Raw genomic sequence first — 21327 nt, 5'->3', positions numbered from 1 at the left:
TAACATCTTTAATTTAAAGTAATAGGTTTGTACTCTCTATCAGGTTGAACTCCCAGATGTCTAGTTTTCTTGAAATGGATGATCATTCTCATGAGAGCTTATGGTTCTTGGCATAAAGTCTTATGATGGCGAAATTTCCAAAGTGCATTGCTATTGTTTTCATAAAATAGCTTCAAAATAAATGCACATTGCAGCAAGGTGATGACCATCATATCTAACAAGGTGACATTCAACAGTTGTGCTCATGCAAAACAACCTGTTTTTTTCAATGCTTGCAGTACCAAAAGTACATTTTGGTAAAACTTTTTTTAATTTTTTAACTTTTTACAGAAAAGCCACCATATTAAATTTGGTTACATATAGACTGCTAAATCTTTCTCTAGACATCATTTAAATAGGGGTATTTTAATTGACTATGGGTATTAGAAAATTAATTATATAATATATATAGTTCACTAGTACACACGTATTGTAATCTATTCTTAAATACATTAAAAAATTACAGCTCAATACTTATGAATAGCAAGAAATCTGAGCAAGAAATGTGTTTCTTTTTATTAAAATAAATTCTTTTTCATAAAAATTTATCTGAAATATTTTTATTAACTCCTTTTTAATAAATTTTATATTCTTAAAAGTACAATTTTATATTTATTATAACAAGCATTATATATGTAATTGAAGATAATTATCACAGAAAAATCCGACATTCCAAACTTATGTTTAATCTCTAAGTGTCAATGTCTTGCTATTTAATACAATTATTGCATTTATTGAAATTAATTTTGATTTATAGTTAAATAGCATTGGGTGAATTTTGAATTCACTTCATGCTATATATTTTAATATAAAATTATATTTTTGTATTAAAATAAATAATTANTGATGATCATTAATTAGATAAAAAAAAATTATATAAATAAATATATTGTGAAATTTTTACATAAAAATTCAATAAATAAATAAATAAATATACTTTTCTAAAAACAATATAAATTGTAATATTAATAAATTAAAGAAAAAACAGCTGTAATAATTACAAAAAATATATAAAATCTATAAAATAAAATTCTAAAATTGTTAAAAAAACTGTAAATGATGTTAAGTTGGATGACTTTTACACTCTTGAATCTCAATTTCTATCAGTTTTCAACTGACAAAGATGAACACAAGTGGATAAATATATAAAAGTATGCCTGATGTTATTCCAATTAAGTATACAGGTAGAAAGAGATTAAAAGTCACCAAAGCTGCCTCTGAACGGTTTCTACATTCTTATTTGAAACTGGTATGAGATCGCCATAATTCGGTGGAGGAACACCCAAGACTTTCCAAGATGATGAATTATACAATGAATTACTACAATGTTGACCTTGAAAACTACTGTAAAAGAAAACCAGTATATTAGTATCAAGTTTATTTAATTATATACTAGTTTAATTTAGTTGTTACACACACACATATGCACACACAATTCTTAAGTGTGACCACCAAGTCAATTTTGAGCAATTCTCCAATTTAAGGAATTGAATTAGTAGCTTTACAATCACTAATTACACTGGTCTACATCATCAAACTTTTTGTGTGCCTTTTAAATAAATGCTATGTTTTTTATACTAATTTAAGGTCACTGAATATGAATATACGAATAAAATTTTAAAATTAGCTCTTGGTTTCAAAATATTGCAAATATTAAATACTATGAATTTAAGTAAAATTTCAAAGAACCTCAACTATATTTTAAAAAAAACATTAATTTATTTAGTTTTTGTAACTTTTTCATGAAATTGAGAATTAAGAAATAATACCAAAACATTATAACATTTTTTAATCAAGACTTTCTCTTCTTTTTCACTTGTCTTTTGTAATCACTTTCAGGGGTATCTCTAAATTCCATCAGTAGTCCGCTAACATTGACACATCCCACCGGCCCTGATATCTTTTTTTCCATTGTCGATATGTCTTGGTGGAATCGTTTGCCATGTTTGTCACTTACTTCATCGCAGTTGGCAGGAAAAAATCAAGATGAGAGTGAAGAAAGTGAATTTTAAGGGACATGTTGCAACCCATCTGCTGATACTTTTGTAGAAGATTGTTTACAAGCTCATCATAATTTTCATATCTCCTGTTGCCTAAAAAACCATGAACAACTCCTCTAAAAGACTCCCATGTCTCCTTTTCAAAGCCGTATAAAACTGAATCAGTTTTTTTCCTTCAGAATTTCTTGAATTTGAAGACCAATAAAGATTTCTTCTTTTACTTTGGCATCACTTAGACGTGGAAATTTACTTCTGGAAATTTGAAGTCTGGTCCATCTTTGTTGAGAGCTTTGACAAAGTTCTTCATTAGTCCCAACTAAATTTGTAAAGGTGGGAGAAGAATTTGTTGGGATTCCACTAGAGGAAGATGCTTGACATTCTTTTCTCTGGGGGACAGATTTGATCTTGGAGTCCAATCTTTTTAAATGTAATGTAAAGATCTAGATCTGTAAATCTAAGATCTGTAATCTAAAGATCTAAAAATCACTATGTACAATGCCCAAGTATCTTGGGTCCAGACAGGAAGGGGTTCATGTAGCATAAATGAACAATACGAGCTAACTATCACTTCTAAGTTCTGTAATTAGATTCAATAAATTGAAAACTATAGTTAAAGTACATTTTCATGTAAAAGGCAATTTTGATGTAGACCAGTGTTATTATTGAAATATGAACAATTTGGATTTTGACTAAAATTCATCTTGAATATTAAAATTTTAAACAAATGGAATGCTAATGTTATTGCAAGAGATCTTCATTACATTTTCATATATGTGCAACTATGGAAATGTTTTCTAAGAATTCTGATAGATAACTGAAAAATTCCAATATAGGATCCTTTAGAGTGAGAATTCAGCATAATATTCTAATTTAAAAAAAATTATAAAACATATGTACTTATTATTACATGATGCTTCATCAATTAAAAGTAATTATATTTTTAAGACAGTTGATGACTTTTAACTGCACTAAAGATTATTTTTATCTTATTTTTAATCTCAAATATCAAGTTACAGATAATTCTAATATACAATGAATCCTACGAGGGAGAGTCAAATGTTGCACTCATACCAAAAACACAATTATAAAATATACAAGTCAAAAATTTTATTTGTGTGACTATACAATCCAAGTGCTACTTTTTGACATAAAGGAAGTTTATTTTATTTAAACATTTATCATAGTAAGGCATGAGTTTTCCTATTCCTTCTTAAAGTATTCCCAACCAACATGTGATAACCATTCTTGTATAGCATTTGTAATGTCTACATCTATATTAGCAATATGAAAAGGTCTTTTCACATAAGACCAAACACATGGAAATCACAAGGCACAAGGTCTGGACTATAAAGAGAATGTTTCCATACAGTCCATTTGAATTTTTCCAGTACAGCTTTTTTGACACCTGCTAAATGAGGTGTGGCATTGCCAGGCAAAAGCACAATGCCTTTTGACAAATTTCCTGGCCAGCAATCTTTAATCACCTTTTTCAGCCTCTTCAGAGTTTCATAATATACAGCCACATTAATCATAGTCTCTTTTGGCATGAATTCAAAATGTACATCATCACTGTCAAAGAAAAGTGTCAGCATTACCTTTCCAGCAGTAGGAACTATATGGCACTTTTTTTAGAGAAAGAGAAAGGGAATGAATTTCAAAGTTAATTTTGGTTCTGGTGAGAAGTGATGAACCCATTTCTCATCTCCAGTCATAATTTGGTTAAAAAATTCTGTCCTGTGTAATAACTATCCAAAAACACAAGAGCTGTTTGAAAACATTGCCCTTTCAAGACATTTGTCAATAGATGAAGCACCCATTGAGCACAAACCTACAGTACAGAAGCTGTAGACACTTTGAGATGATGTGTGCACTTCTATGCAAAATGTTCAATTCATCGACAATCCTATTTATCATGATTTGCCTGTTTGCACAATCAGTTCATTAATGGGATCAGTGTTGTCCTTTGTTGTCAAAATTGATGGTGTCCTACTGGTGATGATCATCTTCAATGTCTGTGTGTGTTCATTCTCAAACAACATGTACCATCTTGAAACCACCTGGCACAAAAGTGCTTTCTCACCATTCACTTCCCTTAATTGACATTGAATTTCAGTGGAGTTGCAAAACAAGTTATTGCAAGAGCTTCTAATTTGGACACTACATCAAAATAATGCAATATCTTTCATGACTGAAATAGACTAACATCTGCACTCATTTCAACAAATCTGCTATGCCTTGTAATCAGAATTATTACCAGTGTTACCAACAGATTTCGTCTAAATATTGTTTATGAACGAAAAGTTTTCACCAATTGCAACTTACTTTTTGACACTCCTTTGTACATTAAAAATTATTAAAGAACTCAAAGTTAAACTTTAAATATCTCAAAATAACAGTTCTTAATAAAGATATTACTTTCTTTTCCTCTATTTAGTCAATTATTGAGACAAATTGAGACAAGATCAGTAAGCTAAACAATTTTTCAGATGTGAATTATTTCTTTAGGAAAAGAACATTAATCCACATCAATGCTTTATTTTGTCAATGTCATATATGCATTTTGGGAACTTTCATCCAAAGTATGACTATCCCTTTTTATTTATTAACTTTGGGCTTGATGAAAAGATCTTAAGTGATGTTGGATATTTCAAAGTAACATGCTCAATAAGTGGTTATGATACATCAAACTACTACTGTAGTGAAAAAGTCTTGCTCAATGTTATATTCAGATTTATAGTGTACAGTACAATTGCAAATGTGGACATCAGATGCTGTCATTTCATACTCAAGTTCTTCCATCTGTACTGGTTGAAAAGAAAAGGAAAATCTATTTTGATCACTGGATTTTCAAGTAAATTATTACAAGATACAATTTGACTAACTTAACATACTTAAGTTTACTTTCAATCAAAGTTCACTTATATCTATAAGCATTTTTAACAGATTTTTAAACTTGTTCACAATGGCTCAACATATAAAAGTAAGTACAATAAAGTTATATTTCTATTATCATATTTATTATGTTTCTGTTTGTAATAGCTGCTACAAGTAACTAGCCAGCTGTGTGCAAGGCCATAACTATAGGTTTAATTACAGTAAGGTTCTTGTTTTATATAGAATTATTATATGCAGATTGACAGATGGAAAATTTAGGTTAACTCACTCCTAGTGTCACTGAATCTGATTCAGACTGAGATCCATTGAGAAAGTAAGAAAATTTCTCTCCAGTTTTTAACATTCTGAATGGTGAGAACTACTGAATGCTATTCACTGTGGTGACTACCCTTGATTTTCGGGTATTTTTCAAAGTAGTGTACTCAATTTCATATAAAATTTTGCTCTGTATATTCAGAAATACTGGACTCAAATGTTACTCATTACAGTAAAAACATAAATAAAACATTTTAACGATTTTCTATTAATTGTAAATAGTTACAAATGTGTCTAGGCAACCATTTAGGATTATTTAGTTTGGAGCACAAATTTACAAGAAATATTGTTTTATTTTATATTGTATCTGCTGACATGCAATCCTTGTGTAAAACTGTGAGACTATATTGTACAAATTTAATGTTTTAATACTATTAAACATATATTTTTTGTCCTCTCTTCAATCTGTGGACACTGTAAGAGCATTTTAACATGCATATCACAGATCTGACCAGTCTCACAACAGGTAGTCAAATCCATTAATTTTATACTATACTTTAATGAATACATATATTTGTTATCATTCTTAATGTAAAGATTAAAAAATTTTAAATTCAAGAATATGTATTTTTTTTCTAGTGCTGCAGAAAATTTTAAATAATACATTATTATCTGTAAACATTTTTTTTTCTATTTTTAATGTCCAGTTAAAATTTAATTTTTTTACAAAATAAAATTAAAAAATATTTAAGTTAATATAATATTTACCCTGAATTAAGAATCAATTGCTTTGAATCCATTGTTGTTAATGGAGATTTATCCTATAATATAAATATATAAAATTTATTGTTTGATGAAAAATTCTAAAAATTATTTTTGACAAAATGTAAACAAAAATATTTCCTAAAAATATCCTATATATATAGGAAATATTAGAAATATATATAATATATCAACATCACCAAACGATCGCCTAATTATCGGGCTATATAATATGGCTACTTTAAATGATTGGAATAAAGTAATTTGACATTACTTTATTCCAATGGTGATGTTGTTATATACTCGGGCTGTGAGTTGATGTTTATATATATGTTACCGCTAAAGCTCGAAATCCGTTAATGTCTACATTACCTAGCTANAATATATATTATTAGAAAATATTTTACATAATATATATTCTGTATATATTATGTAAAACTTTCACTAAAAATGTTTTATTATAAAAACTTTAATTTCATAATTAAAGTGACTAGATTGATTACACAGAAAGAAAAAAAGCAAAATAAATTTGAACAAATTTGATTATGATTTTCCACTTATTTTGAATCGTCAAATTTTGATTGCATTTATTTAATCATTCATATAAATCGATGCAGATAGTTTATGGACACTGATTATTCATCACTTCAATAAAGAAAATTTCTGAAACAATGTTGAGTCTTACTTTTTAAAATTTGGAACATTCTTAAAATATAGTAGAAAATCAATTTTTTCTGAGCTACTTTGAAAAATAAAAGTTGTACATAGTAAACTAAGATTTTTTTACAGAGACAGTAATATCAATGAAATATACAGCTTTATTTATGCTATTTACTAATAAATGAGTATCTGATTTATCATGAGCTGCAGTGTTCTATTCATAGTGAAATTTAATCATATCAAATTATGTATTTTCTAAAATCTAATATATATTCAAAATCAATACCTCTTTACTTATTTCTCCTTCTTTATTTCTCTTAGAAGCTGGTTTGATAAAAACTAAAAGTGAAAATAAATCATATTACAATATTTTAGTTTTATGTAAATGTATTAAATCTCATTTAAACAAAAATTTGATATTTGTTTAAATTAAAATATAAGATAAGATACAATCAGTCCTCTGTATCCATAGGTTTCATCTGAAAATTTAAAAAAATAATTCTAGAGTTCCAAAAAGCAAACTTGAATTTACTTGTACTCATATTTTAAATATTCTGTGTTTATTCTACAAAGTTCTTTTCCAGATCATTAAATGAAAACAATCTATAAGTGTAGAAAGAATGAAAATGTTTTGTTGCTGACATGTACTGTGTAGTTAGATCTATGATAATTTTCACTGTCTGAACATGTGCAGACTTTTCTCTTGTCATTATTACCTAAATAATATGGTATATCAACTGTTTACAAAGCATTTACATCATACTAGATATTATAAGTAATCTAGACATAATTTAAACTATATGGGAGAATGTGCATAGGTTATGTGCAAATATTATACCATTTTATATAAGGTAAGTGAACATCTGCAGATTTTAGTATCCAACTGAAACCAATTCCCATGAATACTGAGGAATGACTGTAATTAGCAAAAGTGATTGTCACTTTAGTCTAAATAACATGTTAATATATCCTTATAACAACTGTGATCACACTATATCTTTCAAAATACTAAATTATTGATAGTTATATGACCATAGTCATATAACTATCAATAATTTAGTATTTTGAAAGATATATGATAGTTTAGAATATATGATAGTTATAATTTCTTCCTTTGTGCTGAAAACCATTACAAGTTAATAATCATATAGAGCATGCTAACTTAAATAAAATAAAATAAAATAAAAAATTATTGGATTCATCAAATTCAGATGCAGCAGGAGACAATATATAAAAAAAAAGAGAGAGATAAGAGCTTTAACTGGTAAGAAGTAAAGTTCTTAAATAAGCTGGACTGGGGGGAAATCAGTTTATGGTGAAGAGTACAAAAATTGTATTAGTTTACAGAATATAAAAGGACTTCTTGAGAAAATTTAGAGATAAAAGAGTAATAATCAATTTTGGATGTTATGAAAACTTCATTTTAATAATAATCAGCATTGATTTATTAATGTGAGTTGTTATCACACTAGTTGATTAAATAACAAAACTCAATTTTATCCATTATGGGCAAATTAGTTGGAATACAGTTCCTCATTATCTTACACAGTGTAAACAGATATATTTTAAGATCTGGCTAGCATAAAATGAAAGATGGAGAGCTTAGAATAATATCAGAAAGCAGTCCATTTATAGCTCAATTAATCTGATTGATCAACTGAATAAAATTTGATTGAAAATGCTCAATCAGATTTTATATCATTTTGATATTAGAAATAGAAAATAAGAAAAAATGACACACTCACAAGTCAGTTAAATTAGTTAAAAGGTCTGACTATAATGAGAAATAATAGATTTCATTCAAGCCAAATTGACTGAATAGTTGTATGGTATAAACAACAATTACTATCATGAATTACTATCATGGTATAAACAAAATTACTATCATGAATTATATATATATTTTATCCTAATTTGTTAAATTTTACTAATTTCAGATTTATATAATGTTTATAAAATTATTATTATTGTGTAGTACTAAGCTATTACTGTATTTACTTGCATATAAGATGAGGTTTTTATTCATTTTTTGCTGCTTCAAAAACCTAGGTCGTCCTATACACGTGAGTAAAGGATTCTTTGCATTTTTGCAACAATTTTTGCAACCGTGTATTTGCATTTTTTACCAAATGTTCATCCTCTAGTGTTTAAAAATAAAAGTATTTTATCAGGGTCATTTGAATCGTTTTTGTGTATTGTCAAGTAAAGATGAATAACAATAGGAAAAGCAAAGCTTTTGAATTGAATTCCAAATTGAAATTCCAAAATCACATGGGAGCCCAATATAAGTTTTAATCCATTCCCACATGAAAACAGATCATTATTCAGAAATCAGAATTTGGAGAAACTCATAAGTGTAATCGATGGAGTGGATTTGACTGTTAAGAATTGGCAAAAAAGGTTTCCTATTGTCCAGCTTTACATGAACAAATTATGTTGTCAATTTTAAAAGATTTTTCCTTAAAGTTTAAAATGCCAGTAATTTTTGCAGGGCAATGTGTGCATTTATGTGCATTTGATATTTTAACTGATTAAATGAAATAAAATTAGAACTGTATTAATAAATCTAATTTGTTCTATTTTGATCTGTAAAGTCATACCTTATCCTATATGTGAGATTGCCTTATATGTGAGTAAATATGGTATAATAATTTGTTAAACTGTACTAACTTCAGTTTTTATGTAATATTTTAACCCCTTGTAATGAACTAAGGTTCATACAATAAAAAATTGAATTAATTTATATATTAATTAAGATATGTTTCTACTATACCTGGATTATTAATAAAAAATTCATCAAATAAGACAAAATTGTTTGTCTGAGGAATAGGATCTTCCAGTAAATAAAATTTCTTTAAAAATGTAAGAAATTTAGCAGACGGTCTATCTACAGCCATATGACAAGTGCGTACGTCTTCCTCCTAAATATTTAATAAAAACAATTACATTGTCACTCAGTATAACTGTAAAGATATTAGATTTAATAAATAGTAGTAAATTATCGTTATTTCTTAATCAATATAACCAAGATCAGTGACATGGATTTTTTCAGGATACTGAAAAAACCCATGTTACTATCTAGATTATATTGAAATTATTGACCCAATGATTAACCCATATTGAACTTATGATTATGTAATAGTTATTAACTAATTTGATAAATTCTATCATATTTGTAATCAATGTTTACAATTATCTCTGCACTCTAAAAACAGTTACTTGGATATGAAATAAAAATTTACTATTAAGGCAGACAGAATCACTATCACTTCACAAGGTATGATCATTTAATTTGTGAAATTGTTTTAATTTTGTTCTTCTTAACCAAATATATGGGAAAATATATTGTTGGTATCCTTGTGATTAGACTCCAAGGATACTGATCAGTTCATGTTGGTCTTAATTTTATTTGAAGATCTTTTATTAATAGTCTTTCATAGTTTTAAAGTAAAAACTATGTTGAAAGTCCTTATTTCATTTGTGTTCCTCAAGAAAAAAATTCTGAATAAGAAATTCTAAATATGCTAAGATTCTAAGAACTTGATTGCACCATTTGTGAAAAATATTCAGAACTTACTAATGTGAAATGGTTTCAATATCATGACAATGCTAACCATAATATGCCCATACTCCCAGGCTTTAGCACCATGCGACTTCTTGTTTCTGCAACTGAAAAATTTTCTAAATTGGTAGTACTTTTCATATGATAAGGAAGTCAATCACAACAACTCTTTGACTCTGCCAAAAATAGATTTCAGAAAGCATATAATGCATAGGTATGGATATGGCAGAGGAGAATACAAGTCAATGGAGAGTAATTTAAGCATGATGAATCAACAGATAAGAAATATGTCAATAAGGAAAATTTTAGCATTATTCCACAAATTAAATTATCAGCCCTTGTACAATTGGCAAGCTTCCTTGGTTTAGAAAGTTATACTTCATGGGTGATGATTTGAATAAAAGTTTGTTTTTAAATAAAATGTATAAATGAAAAAAAAATTTGATGTTAAAAGAATTGACTTTATATTTTCTGAGTTATTATAGATTCAATAATGATCACATATTTAGAAAAGTATGATCTATAGTATGCTGGGATATGGTAAAAAATATATGATTTATTGTTCATATTTTATTTTCCTAAATAGTAGATGCAAAATAGCTGACCAAAAGAATATTTTTAATATTTGTTGTTATTGAATGAAAATATATTGCATAAGATTAACTTATAACAAACATATTTATTGTCTGCTTTATATAGATTACTTCCAGAGAATAACAAATTTTTGTATGATGTCTATATTAGAACAATCAAAGCAGTTATTTAATACTTCATAAACAAGCAACAACAACAGTAAATTTTCATTTAATGATACAAATATAGCACCTTTTTCCATTAAGGTCTGGTATAAGGTATAATATAACAATATAGGCAAAAGAATGTAATACTTTACATTTCATCTGAAATGATGATGATGTGCATCTCTGTATTTTTGGTGTTAAATATAAACTCAGAGAAATATTTTCACAGTGGTAGACAGGAAGCACTAGGATCTCTTAATGGCACAACTAAATAATAGAAAAAAGTATAAAAACAAATAAATATAGAAGGAAGAGACTGAGTAAGAAAGAAATGACAGTAAACCTAATTACTTAATGTAGACATGGTTTTAGTAGTTAAAAACAGTTGTGAAACAGACAAAAGTTTTCAGCTTTATAAAAAATGAACATAAATTTCAAGTGTTAAAACATTGTTTTATGGTCAGACTTTCATTAATATATCTCATTCTTTTTCTTTAATTAAACATGATTTGTGTTATATATATATTTTATAGAAAATAACTGATAATGAATAATTTAATTTATGGTTCAAACTTTTTTTTTACAATACTATACAGGTAAAAGTCCACTTTATTTTATTTTCAAATTCAATTTAAAATAAAAAAAGTCCACTTTATTTTACTTTCAAATTCATATCAAATACCTTTTCTGAACAAATCAATACATCTCATAAAAGTTTTAATGAGATGTGTTTAAAATGACCAACATATACTTCTATGAATACTTCTGAAATATAAAGCTGTATTTTCAGTGATTCAAGTTGAAAATTTCTCTCAGTTGATGTATAAATTTGCTTTTGTATTAAGTTAATTCTTATTCTTTGCTCTCACCAATTCTAGTCATACAAATATTTTCAACATCTTCACAACTGGCAAAAGTCCATGCCATATTCTGTGATTTGTGGAAAATTTAAGTTATTATGATGAAAAGCATAATGATACTTTAGCAAATTATTTTGTAATATTCTTTAATTTTCTCCAACTTCAGTACCTATAGTTCTATGTGCTGAAACCATATAAATGAATGTGAAATTCAAGGAATATAATAGCACATTATGTGAAGAAAAGCCTTACTTTTCAATGAATTTCTTAACACTAAACATTTTTTCTGTAAACTGATAGGATATTCAATTAATTTTCCCACAAAAATAAAAACATTATGACCTTCAATAATTTTGGAGTAACTTATCAATGTATTTTGTTAACACCACAACAGACTGTAAAATTTCTTTGTACTTAAGATTTCAGAAAATTCAATATCCATCATTGATATTACAACTTACTGGTGACTTGTTACTTATCACTATCTTAATTTAAGAAGAAACTATGGTTTTTCAAAATAAATATTTTTGTGTACCACTCTGTTTATAAAACCAGAAAGAATTTTAAACATTAAAAAATATATTACTGCTACTACATTTCTTTCTCACCTTTAACATACTTTCAAAAAGAACATGACCATATCCTTTCCTCTGTCTTGATTCATGCACATAAAAATCAAGCACACAGAGAGGGAAACATTCAAAGAGTTTGCCTTCTCTATTCAATATAAATAAATTTTTATATCCAACTTTTAAAATACCAACAACTGCACCTCTGTCACTAAAAAAATAAATTTAATAGTAAATTAAATTGAAAACTCAAGATAACATTTACTAAAATATTTATAAAATTATTGCTTTAAAATATTTTTTTATTGATTTATACTCTACAAATTCTATTTATGATCTGAATTTTATGTTTAATATAAAATTTTCCTCAAACATTTTTAAATGTAAATTACTTGTTGATAAATAATAAATTTATGTTATATATAATTATTTCCATTGTCTGTCCAATCAATTTTATATGTATTTTATTTTCTATTCAATCAATTTTTCATGAAGTAGAAACAATATCAGCATACAAGTCCAACTGCGTTTGCTGTTGTATTATGTTGCATTTGTTGTATTCATACAGCATACATTAACTATAGATGGAGCAATAAAATATCATTCTATTGCTATGAAGGATCCAAGTTTGAACCTTTTTCAGACAAAGATTTATCATTTACAGTTGACCCTCCCCATAACACTGTTGATAATTCCGTTTTATATGAATTCCATGTTGTACAAGCCACTTAGATTTTACAAATATGTGTGCCGGGCTGTGAACAGCTCACATATTTGTAAAATCTAAGTGACTCGTACAACATGGAATTCATATAAAACGGAATTATCAACAGTGTTATAGAGGGGTCAACTGTATACTTAAGATGTCATTGTCCATCCTTCACTCAAATAGTTGACTTGACTGCATATCAGGAACTTTTAATGAATGAAATTGTAATCTGCCATACCACTTTAATACAGTAGAACCTCCATTATCCGGACTAATTGGGGATGAAAGTAGTCCGGATAAGGAAAAATTCGGATAATCAAAACAAATACTTTAATTTGTCTTTTAATGATAATACAACATGTTTTCTTTTCGATGACATATCAGCAATATTAAAAGTAAATACTGTATTTAAATTGTGATCAAATTTTTAAGAAACAAACGTTCGTATTTAATTTGGACTACTACTGACCAACACTAACAGACTACCTATTGTTTAAAAGGCCCTCTGGCAGCTCAAGAATACGGATTTTATAAAATAAAAAGCAGTTGAAACTGCATTTTTATGAATAAAAATTTGACAAACTATTTATCGTTTTATGACGAGTAAAATTTTTTCGTCGCATTCGCGGCTTTTAAGTAATGCATAAACCTTTGAAACGCAAGGCCCTTCAGACCGCGAGGCATAGGCGATGGCCCATGTTGCCCATGCCTTACGCTGCCCTTGATCATAGAAATGATGTAATTTGAAAATAAAATTTTTTATAAATACATATGTCAAGTTATATTTTTATTATGATGCAAAATATATTTAAGAGTTTACGGCCACTGTGCCGGGTGAGACATTGTTGAAACAAAAAAAAATTATGCATTCCATCACATACATAAACAGTATCGTAATTCGCCAAGTGCAAATCAGCAAATTCATAAAATTTTTGTTTATTTTGAACAATCCAGATAATCAAAAATCCGGATAATAGAGGTCCGGATAATCGAGGTTCTATTGTATATTGAAACTTTAATATTTAATATACTGAACAATAACACCAATCAAATCTTACAGCACATTAACCAGTCCAATAAGCAATAAATATTTTTTATTTTATATATATCTTAAACATCAATGTCAATTAAGAATGAATTAGCTCTATCAAAAAGTTAATAGAGCTAATTTAAAAAAATTGCACCATCAATTTTTATCTGAGTAATTTTTTATGAAAATATCTACAAAACATAGTTATAAGCTATATAATGTAAACTAAAAGTTAATACAAATAAAAAGAACAACTGTATGAAATTGAGAAATGATAGACAGAAAATGATAGACAGATAGACTAGGAATGGGCTTGAGAATGTATTATTCAGTATCATATTGATTCTAAGCAGTTCACTATAGATAACTCACCTTTAGTTGAATCTCTTGTTAAGTTGAATATTATTTTTGTCTTGACATAACTTCCATAAATTCAATGTATTTTGTGTCTCTATCAGTCAAAATGCATTGATTTATGTATCTTACATTTGATAACTCAAAATCTAGAATGCTAGTGAATTTATTTCATGTCTGATATTGTGTTTCTGTTGCATTTCAATTGGTCACATTAAATTGATATTAAGACAAATGTGAAATAAAATCAAACATTTAATTATGTACACTTGAAGGAACATATTATAATAGTTGACATATTAGTACCTCTGGAGCCAAAAAATACAAAAAAAATTTAAGAGCATTTCACACCTAAAGTAATTCTATTTTTAATTGCAAATTAGCCAGTCAAATTTTATAGTTAGCACTCTTTTTAAATTTTCAAAAAGGCTTTCTACAAGTTACATCAAATTTGTAACAAGATATTTTTGAAACAATTGAACACATCTAAGACATTGTTGAGCAAAAAGCAATAGACTGTTAATAGTAAGCTCACTTAATGGACTTTTATTGACTAGTATAAATATTTTTTATCTTGTATATGTATAAAACTGTGAAACAGCAAAAGTATAACACATTTAAGACTAACTGTATTGTTTGTATTTGAATGCTTATGATCTCATTAAAGTAATGGTAACTTCCTTAACTCAGAAATTCTTCTCTATCCCTTCCTCTTTTATTGCATTATTGAGAATCAACTGTACAACTAAGTGGGAAAAATATCAATTATTTTGAATAAAATTTCTTTATAAAAAGTGTTTTAACTATACATATTTTTGGAATAGTCATAAATCTTATTTTTTAAATAATAATCTTTCTAGAATCAAACATTAAAATATAAATAGTTAATATATAAAGTCTATGGTTCAAAATTTTATAATTAAAATCAATTTGTTCATTATCTTTTATATAGATTCATTTACTTGTATTTTAAAGTAATAAAATAATAAATACTCATTAGCTTCTTCATCCACCATGATATAAAGTCGATGATCTGAAAATCTTAATTTTTCCTCTGTAGTAATTGCAACTTGTAAATTTTGTGCCTATTGGAGAAGTATTAAATTAATTAAAATTATAAAATACAATTTATTATATAATAATATTTCAAACATGGTACTAAAGAAAGATTCTAAATAATATAATTCAATACTTATCACTCAACAACTAACTTCTATAAGCAAAAAATAAAAGTATCTGGAGAGACAATTATTATTATTAATTTTCTGAACTACAAAGCTTTTTTCATTTTCAAAGTTGTATAATTCTTAAAAACTAATATAACTTCACTATAAGATTAATAAGAAAAACTTTTGCTTTTAGCATATTAAAAATTAAACAAAACAACAAGAAATGCATTCAAGTATTTTTGAATTTAACACTCATCATTAGAAACTTTAAAAGACATTCTGTTGCTATAGAAACAAGAAAAGTAAAGAACAGCATAGCAATGGGCTGCTGTCCATAAATGATGTAATGCAGATATGGGTGGGTAGATATGCAGGTAATCATTATAATGCATTACAAGAGAGTGGAGGAATTATAAAAATGTTATTCAATGCTCAACTGTTGGGTAAAAAAAATAATTCATTTTCATTTAGGAACTGCTGCATAACAAACAGTACTGTTTATGTCAGTTTTGTGTTTTACATAGAATTAATAAAGTAATGTAATACTCAGTATCCCATGCTGTGTATTGTTCCTTAGTACAATTAAGAAGGTTGATTGATGATGTGTATTATGTAATTTTGGGATTGATATGAGCAAGTGTTATGAGGCATTATAGGAAGTTGGCCTATAGTTGAAAAGTTCAAAAATATTATGTAAAAGTTATGTACTGTACTTTATTATGGATGAACCCATCAGATGATTATTCTTTACTTAAACTTTTGTTCCCATAGCAACAGAATATTTTTCAGAATATCAAGATTAAACCTCTGAATATGAATGTTATGTTCAAACTACAGTATGCACTTGCTAATCTGAACTAATTATTGTACTGGGTTGTTTAGTTTAGAGAGAAATTTAAATTAGCAGGGTTATATTAAAGAAAAAAATACAGACAATAATTTATATAATTTATTAATTTTTACTTAAATAAAAAATTTCTTCCTTCCTAAAATTGTTAACAAATTCATATTCATAAAAATAAAAATGTTATTGTAGATTCAAGAAGTCATTAGTGTTCTGACTGTAATTATATATTTATGATAAAATGCAAAAACATCAATTTTATAAGTTCATTATGTTTTTTAAAAAATAGATAGTTTCTGATTATTTTTTGTTGCTGGAACATTTAGCAGTGAAATAAATACTTAGTTCAGTTTAAGTGAAGTTCACAGTAGTGCAGGTTCAAATTAATGAGTTTTTTTTTCTTATTTTTTGTGTTTAATTTTTACTCTGTTAAAGGAAAAACTTTTATTACATAAATTATTTTTCGTAATGTACTGTACAATTAATAAGGTATAGTGCTATAAGTATTTAGAATATTTTTGTAAAATCATCATCAAGTTATAACTTCAAAAATCATTATTTAAAAATTTAACTTTGATATTTATTAAAATGGCATTTCATTATATTAAACTTTGATAAGAAAAATAGTTTTAGACTACATAAATACTTATTAAAATCATACCTGAGCAGAAGCTTCTCCCATTGCATTGATAATTTCAGATAAATGTTTTTCCACAGTTTTACTAGAAAAATAATTTAATTATTAATATTTTATATTATATTAATTTCTATAAAGTAAATTTTGAAAAATAATTGTTAAAATAATGTAAACATTTCAAAATGTGAATCATCTGAATAGTAATTGACTCATACAAATAATAATTCTTCAAAGAAAATGAGATAAATGTAGAATTCAATTTTTATTTTCTTGTCATGAGGAAGTAATATTGATCATGTTAATTCTCAGAAAGCATGAGTAATAAATAGTTAATACATGTGTCATTCATTTATAAAATAATACCTAATTCTTTAGCAAAAGCCAAATCAAATCTGTAAGAGAAAAATTAAAAAATCAGAACTAGATTCTTTTGAGAATTTCTGGCTCTGTATTTACTTTAATATAATCTTTTGGCATTGAATAAATTATATAATTATTATTATTTTGCTATACTGCTTGAATTTCTGTAATATTATTCACTCAATATTTTTGTTTTCAAATTAAAGCAACAATATGGTTTAAATAATAAAGTATATTCCTACAGACACAAAAAGAAGCCAGACAGAAAAGAGCAAGCCAGGCCATTGAGCTTGACCATTTGGTCTGAATCCCAAATGCAGAACTCCAAAATTTAATCTTTTACATAAAAATAGCTTAGTTTAATAAATATAAAATAGTTTTTTTTATAAGTGGCAAAAAATCTATTTTATTTGCTTTTTCAGTGTTTTTTTTTTTTTTGTATATTTTATGGATTTTAGAGTGTGATGTGCTTCATAGTTAAGATTGAATTAGATCCTATCTTACTTCTCTCAATCCCTACTAACAATATTTACAGATTCATCTCACAAAAATTAAGCGTTAAACTTTAAAATATTTTTTTAATTATTATAATTATTACACAATAGTGTCAACATGATAATATTATTTAGTGTTTTTAATTTTATTTTATACAATAATGCTAATAAAACTTAGACCTGTACAAATTGGTCATAAACACTCACTACATATATAATTATGTCCTAGATTAATTTATTATTATTTTTTGTATGAATTTCATATGTGAAACATCAATGAATATACAACAGAAGAGAAGGCAATTATGGTACTTGTGTTTAGATCCATAACCAATGCAATTCAAGACACTGAAGAAAAAATTCTCAATTCTGCAATATAACAGTTACTATATAACAAATCTAAAAATAGCTCTGAGATTGCTTTTAAAACAGAAGAAAAATTTAAAATTAATAAAAAAAATGAAGGAAAGAATACAGATAATTTCTAATTAGCATGCATACAGTCTGTACCACTTTGTATAAAATCAATCGTTTCATACAAATTTATAATTGCCTATAACAACCAGGTGATGTAATCAGTGAAATTTTTAAATTATAAAGTAAACTGCTCTATAATTAATCAGTTTGGAAAAGAAAGAAAAAAAATTGTCTTCTAGAATATAAAATTTAAGTTTAAATTAAAATTAAATAAAGTTTTGCAAGATGATGCAGAAGTCAGTTAACCAATATATATTTTAAGAACAATTAAAACCAGTTTGGAACAACTGCAATTGTTCTTAAAATATATCTTCAGTAACTGACTTTCAGACTTAATACTTAAAATAGTAAAAATTGAAGCCTGTTTTTATTTGTGAATGCTTATTGTATGCATATTAAATAAAAAATTTAATCTTAATACTGAATGTATTATCTCTCAGTGAATGAGGAGTAACAATAGATTATTGCCTTAAAAAAAAATGAAAAAGAAAATAGAAATAGAAAAGATGTGACCAAAATATAGGGAAAGCCTACATATTTGTAATATCCTACAAACATTGATGATTTGCTTTTTGTCCTTATATTATAATACGAATCTATGAACACTAAGTTTTGGCTCTATGGAGGACTTATCATACATTATTGACATTGTCAGAGTAATCACACAGAAATAGGTAGACACAGGTTTATTATGACAACGGTATGCATTTCGGACAGGCTGTCTATCCCTCTTCAGTCAATTTGTTACAATTTGGTGGGTTTACAGTAGTCTACAAAATACAAGTGATTTTTTGTTACAAACATTTGGATTTATGATTAAAACAGTTCAAAATTACATTTTTTATACATACTTAAAAGGTAAATTCTATTTTGTTACTAATGGAGAGCAATATAATCTCTGGTTGCCATAAGCAACCAGAGATTATAATTGTTGCTTAATGAAATTAATTGTGAAGTAAATAAACTACGGAAACAAACATAATACAAAATTATAAACAAAATTACAATTACAAAAGTAAGAGCTGTTTTAAGAAAGGTTACATATGTTTTTGCAATCAGTCAGCTTGTACAAACAATGTTTTCTACTACAGAAATGGAGCTACTGTAAAGTTATATCTGGTTTTGATGATATAAGTATTACCTGCTGTCTAATAAGTTTCAGATGTTTAAGTAAGGATGCCAGATAAGATCTAGTTATATCCATGTTTTTATTTATTCTTACATTATCAGGGATTTTGGTCATTTCTAAATGTTTGTATAATTTGCATTTGGTAATATTTCTTTCAGGTTTAAATATAGTGTGTGACAAGTCCTCCATAGAGCCTAAAACTTAGTGCTCATAGATCCTACAAACATGTTAATTTGGATAAATTTCTGGTGCAAAAGATTTTGAAACTTTTCCCCTTACAGTTTGTTAAAAACAAAGTTCATAAACAAAGTATGTTCCTTTAAGGAAATAAGTTTATTTCAGGAACTATTTCAACATCAATTCTTAATTATTCTAACATAGAATTACTATTAATTCTTAATGGATATACTAAAATTAAAAAAAAAAAATTGTATAAGACAGTACATTACCCATTACCATGGCATTTGAGTTTTAAATATGTAAAAAAATTATTTTGGAATTTATTACTGTTAACCAATTACACAAATTACATCTACTTAATCATTGCAGCTTCAAATATGTAATAAAAAAATATTACTGTTTTTTATAATAAAGATATAATATAAAGGTTAAAAGTTGAAACATTCATTAACAGTTATGAGTTGGTCATAAAAATGATTAATTCTATCATTTTGTCATGCAACTCAACTCAAATTTCAATTAGGCCAGATATGTCCTTTTAATTATATTTCTTTTTGGACAGGTTCCTTAAGAGAAGTGTAAAGGATGCTTTACTGTGTTTAGAATTTGTTGGAATTATCATCATTATTATGAAATCATAGTAGAATATAAACATGAGTCATATATTAGACCAAAAATTGTCAAATGTGACAATTTGCTTCCAAATTTTTATATAGATGTTTAGCATTTAAAACAGTAATTTAAAAAAAAATAAATAATAATTTTACTCAAATTTATAAATACTCTACAAAAATTATAATTAATCTGACAGCAGAGTTTGTAGAAATACAAATGTTTGTATTTATTGGATTTTATAACATTATATTTTGAGCACTGCAGTACAGTGTATCTGGCATCTTATTATAAAAGTCATATTACTCCCTATTAAATTATCTACAACTACTATCATAATCTGAATGTGAATATATTTAGTCTTGATATTTTCTAATTTATTCAAACTTAGTAGAACCTTTATGGTCCATTTTTGAATAGTATCAATTTATGAAATTCCACAAGTAATGTGTAGTTTTTTTTTGCTGTTTTGATATAACATATACAGGTATACCGCGACTTACGTCGTTTGTCAAAAAAGTATATGAAAAAATAAAAATCAAATTTAAGTCATTTTATTCGACTTTACGTCTGTCCGCCACAAATATTGAAGTCGTAATATCACTAGNTCCCGATTATACGTCGTTTGTCAAAAAAGTATATGGAAAAATAAAAATCAAGTTTAAGTCATTTTATTCGACTTTACGTCTGTCCGCCACAAATATTGAAGTCGTAATATCACTAGAAAAATGTTTAAAGCACATAAAATCATATTAAAATAAATACATTTACAAGTATGTACTGTATTTACAGTACATGCATTCGTAAATTTAGATTACTTTTTCTGTACTATATTAAAAAGTAAAATTTATTTGTTTGTAAGCTTAAAATAGATCCTAATTAACCATATATTATTAAAAATGCATTAATAAATAAAATACAGAACCAGGAATGGTAATTTATGGTTTAGCCTAGTGACAAGTAGATTTGGAGACAAGTAAATTCAACTTA

The 21327-nt window shown here is 26.5% G+C and overlaps 1 protein-coding gene across 1 annotated transcript in view; it reads right to left on the bottom strand.

Moving 5' to 3' along the window:
• Positions 1–989: 989 nt before the first annotated feature.
• The window catches only part of LOC111618355 (alpha-tubulin N-acetyltransferase-like), a 22075-nt gene continuing 1737 nt past the window's right edge, over positions 990–21327 (bottom strand). The window contains exons 2-8 of the mRNA XM_023359860.1: positions 17110–17170; positions 15429–15520; positions 12382–12553; positions 9385–9532; positions 6898–6950; positions 5958–6010; positions 990–1383 (exon numbers count right to left, since the gene is read on the bottom strand). Coding sequence (XP_023215628.1) covers positions 1242–1383; positions 5958–6010; positions 6898–6950; positions 9385–9532; positions 12382–12553; positions 15429–15520; positions 17110–17170 — 721 coding nt within the window. The 3' untranslated portion in view covers positions 990–1241. The remainder of the gene's footprint in view (positions 1384–5957; positions 6011–6897; positions 6951–9384; positions 9533–12381; positions 12554–15428; positions 15521–17109; positions 17171–21327) is intronic.

This window comes from Centruroides sculpturatus, unplaced genomic scaffold (genome assembly GCF_000671375.1).
Source record: "Centruroides sculpturatus isolate CEXI.00-Female unplaced genomic scaffold, Cexi_2.0 scaffold189, whole genome shotgun sequence".
Taxonomy (NCBI): domain Eukaryota; kingdom Metazoa; phylum Arthropoda; class Arachnida; order Scorpiones; family Buthidae; genus Centruroides; species Centruroides sculpturatus.
Note: the sequence above shows the minus strand (reverse complement) of the source record. Positions and strands in the feature narration are given on the sequence as shown.